Source organism: Limulus polyphemus, unplaced genomic scaffold (genome assembly GCF_000517525.1).
Source record: "Limulus polyphemus unplaced genomic scaffold, Limulus_polyphemus-2.1.2 Scaffold709, whole genome shotgun sequence".
NCBI lineage: Eukaryota > Metazoa > Arthropoda > Merostomata > Xiphosura > Limulidae > Limulus > Limulus polyphemus.
The window spans coordinates 438,058-441,597 of NW_013666319.1; the positions used below are offsets into that span (position 1 = coordinate 438,058).

The following is a 3,540-nucleotide window of genomic DNA, read 5'->3' on the forward strand; positions in this document are numbered from 1 at the left end:
GACGCATCTGAAAGGTGTTTAATATAGTACTATAAGTACATAAGAAATAAAGGAACATGACGCATCTGAAAGGTGTTTAATATAGTACTATAAGTACATAAGAAATAAAGGAACATGACGCATCTATATAATATAGTACTATAAGTACATAGTGTTTTTACTGGACTTCAGCTGCTTGAAATCTTAACATTGCTGACATTTTCAAGTCGTTAACTTGAGAAACATATGACAGCCAAAACATTGATAGTCGTGATTATACCTCAGGTGGTTGAAGTCCAGAAATGTACCACCATAACATTGTTTCAAACTGCTTTAAAATGCAATGGTATTTTATTATTAGGTGTTGCTTCTCGATGAAGCAACAGCTGCTATTGACTTGGAAACAGACCACTTAATTCAACAAACCATCAAAGAGGTGTTTGCAGAAAGCACAGTTTTAATCATTGCTCACCGACTTTCGACTGTCCTCAACTGTGACAGAGTTATGGTACTTCAAGAAGGCAAGGTAAGCATATTTGATGTTAGTGTTATATATGTATTATAAGTTAAATCTATTAATGATGATTGTTTTTTATATTAATTATAAATCTTTCAAGATTAAATAACACCTAAATACTTATTTACTGTTAGATAAACTTTTTATGGTGTGACTTACCAAGTACTATTAAGTTTTGTTGTGATAAAAATCCTTGTATAACTAATTTTCACATTTATCTGTTTTTCATCCTTAAGTTAAGAATATTACATTCTTATATCGTGATGTTTTTTATTGTTCAGCATGCTTTATGTAAATGATGCCCCAAAAAATTCAATATTCAAGAAAACAATTATTCCAACAGTACTTAGTAAAGTGTTAACCTAGAAATTTTGGGATATTTCCAACATTGCTACTGAGTAACGACTATCAGGTATTAGTTGCCATGAGAGGAATAAACTACTAATTTAATAGTCTTGTTATAATTTTGAAAGGTCCATGGTTTGTGTCCTGTTGCTGCACAATTATGCTCTACATTTTGGGGCTGTAAATATGTTAATAAGAGTAATTGGCCAAATCCTATTGTTTAATTAAAATAACCGAAGGGTTGGTAATGGTTGCTTTTGACTACCTGCTTTTATTTGTGGATGGGTATTGCATATAGCCTCTGTGTAGCTTTGCTTAAATATCTGAAACCTGCTTTTATTTGTGGATGGGTATTGCATATAGCCTCTGTGTAGCTTTGCTTGAATATCTGAAACCTGCTTTTATTTGTGGATGGGTATTGCATATAGCCTCTGTGTAGCTTTGCTTAAATATCTGAAACCTGCTTTTATTTGTGGATGGGTATTGCATATAGCCTCTGTGTAGCTTTGCTTAAATATCTGAAACCTGCTTTTATTTGTGGATGGGTATTGCATATAGCCTCTGTGTAGCTTTGCTTAAATATCTGACACAAGTAAACTGTACAAAGAATTAAGACAAAACTGATTAAAGTACTTAATTTTGTAATAAGACATAATAAGCAAGGATTTACTTTACATTTAAAGTAACACAATTAATAAACATGTGTATTTTATAGCCTTACAAAATTTTAAAATACCGAAGTGATGAAAATTGGTACTTATGAAAGACAAAGGTGAAATGATTTTCATCAGGACCTAGGTCATATGGTTGACAACATTTCTGTGTGCTATTTTAACCATTCTTCTGTTCTGATTATCTGGAATCTACCATTACTGAGCACAGACTTCGGATTTCAAGTTTCTGCTAACATAAATTTAAAAAAGTATTCAAATAATTACTTTTACATGTTTTTAAATTCTCTAAATATCTTTCTTATTCTGATGTGTTTAAAATTAGGATAAGCCATCATCATTTTTACTAGATTTGATCTTTTTTTCAGATTGTTGAGTTTGAAGATCCTTCTGTTCTGTCAAGTAATCCCCAGTCCATTTTTACCCAAATGTTGTCTGACAGAAGTACATCCAAGTTATAAGACAGCTGTCAAGTGTTTGCTGCCAGCTCTTGCCATAGACAACGTGGCTTAGACAGTATTGGTTTCCAATAATAAGCAGAATTACATTAGCCTCAGATAGAACATGTAGCTTTACATTAGTTTTCATCATATAAAGATTTTCACAGGTTTTATAGTGTGTGTGATTTTTGTTACATTGTAGCTATGCAAAGATATTTTGTAGGTTTTAAAATATTAACACTACCATCTTGTAAATAGACTAGTGTTTCAAAAAATTATTTTTATATAACTTCCAATAAGATAAAATTGTACCAGAATTTTGAAAATGTTCAATAGTATAAAATGTGTAGGCAAATTATGTGCTTTTGACCAAGCTATATTCAGTCTGTTTGTTTTCTGCGACATTACATTTTGTGTTGTTTTTTTTTTCACTATGTATCATCTAAACTTATATAATGTTTATTATTTAAGTCTGTTTTGCTTGTACGCAAGTATTTATGTAGTTTTTTTTTTACAAACCCAAACTACTTTGAGATTAATCATGCTTTCACAAACATTCCAGTTAAAAATTGTATGCTCCACACAATAGGAAATAGTGGAAAAGCTTTTACCTAGTCATTATACAAAATGTAGAAACACGTTTTGTTTTTTTTTAGTTAAAGCACATTTTATTTTGTATTAAAAAACTAGAAAAAATAACCTAAGTTAAAATGCATCACAGTAATATTTAACAGTGTTTAACTTTGTTACCTTGGAAATTTATTGCAAATCAAAAACTTGGTAACTTTTACTATAGTTAATAGTTTTGTATGGAAGAGCTGAAACATGTAATTCTAGTTTGATTTTATTAATGTTTACCATTATATGTAATTGGTGTAATTCAGTGCTAATTGTTTTGTGATATATGAAGTACTGTGTACTATATATTTTTTTTTATTATTATAAGAACACATAATGTCAGCTGATTTTAACTAATAGTCTAGTATAATATGTTGACCATGCATTATGATTGATTGTATAGTTACAAAATTTTCAAGTGTTACTTTATCATTTTACTGTCTTTTCCTAGACTTGCTACTCTGTAGTAATTTGTTACTCAGTCAAGGTTTCTCTGTAGGATGAGGACAGAGCTTAAAATAGCAAAAACTATTAAATAAAGATCTCAAATATTTGAATTTTGTATTTCTAGATGTCTACGATTAAAGCATCAACAATATCTTAGATACTTTGATTTTTTGGTTTCATTGTTTATAGTAGTACACAACATACATTTTTCATGAATTATATTATTACAAAACGTGAGATAAAAATTGATTAAAACAATTGAATATGAAATGTATATAATGTTCACACATTGTACAAGGTTAGTGTTGATTAAAACTTAATAAAGTAGAACATCCAGAGCTTTGGTACATTAAGATTTGATTTTCTTAATGGATTCAAAACAAATTGTGGTGTAGAAAATTATATTAACTTTACACTAGTAGTAAAAGAATTCAAAACAAACAACTCTTGAGCATAAACTAGTTTCTGAACAAGTTTATAAAAACAATCTTTGGGATTCATGTTCTAAATGTAGAACTTGCAG

At 29.4% G+C, this 3,540-nt stretch overlaps 1 protein-coding gene across 2 annotated transcripts in view; it reads left to right on the forward strand.

The window, feature by feature from the left end:
* Nucleotides 1-3,175, forward strand: part of LOC106460103 (multidrug resistance-associated protein 5-like) — a 76,827-nt gene extending 73,652 nt beyond the window's left edge. For both annotated transcript variants that reach the window (XM_022386740.1, XM_022386741.1), the window contains exons 29-30: nucleotides 341-505; nucleotides 1,881-3,175. In XM_022386740.1, coding sequence (XP_022242448.1) covers nucleotides 341-505; nucleotides 1,881-1,973 — 258 coding nt within the window. In that variant the 3' untranslated portion in view covers nucleotides 1,974-3,175. The remainder of the gene's footprint in view (nucleotides 1-340; nucleotides 506-1,880) is intronic.
* Nucleotides 3,176-3,540: the final 365 nt, after the last annotated feature.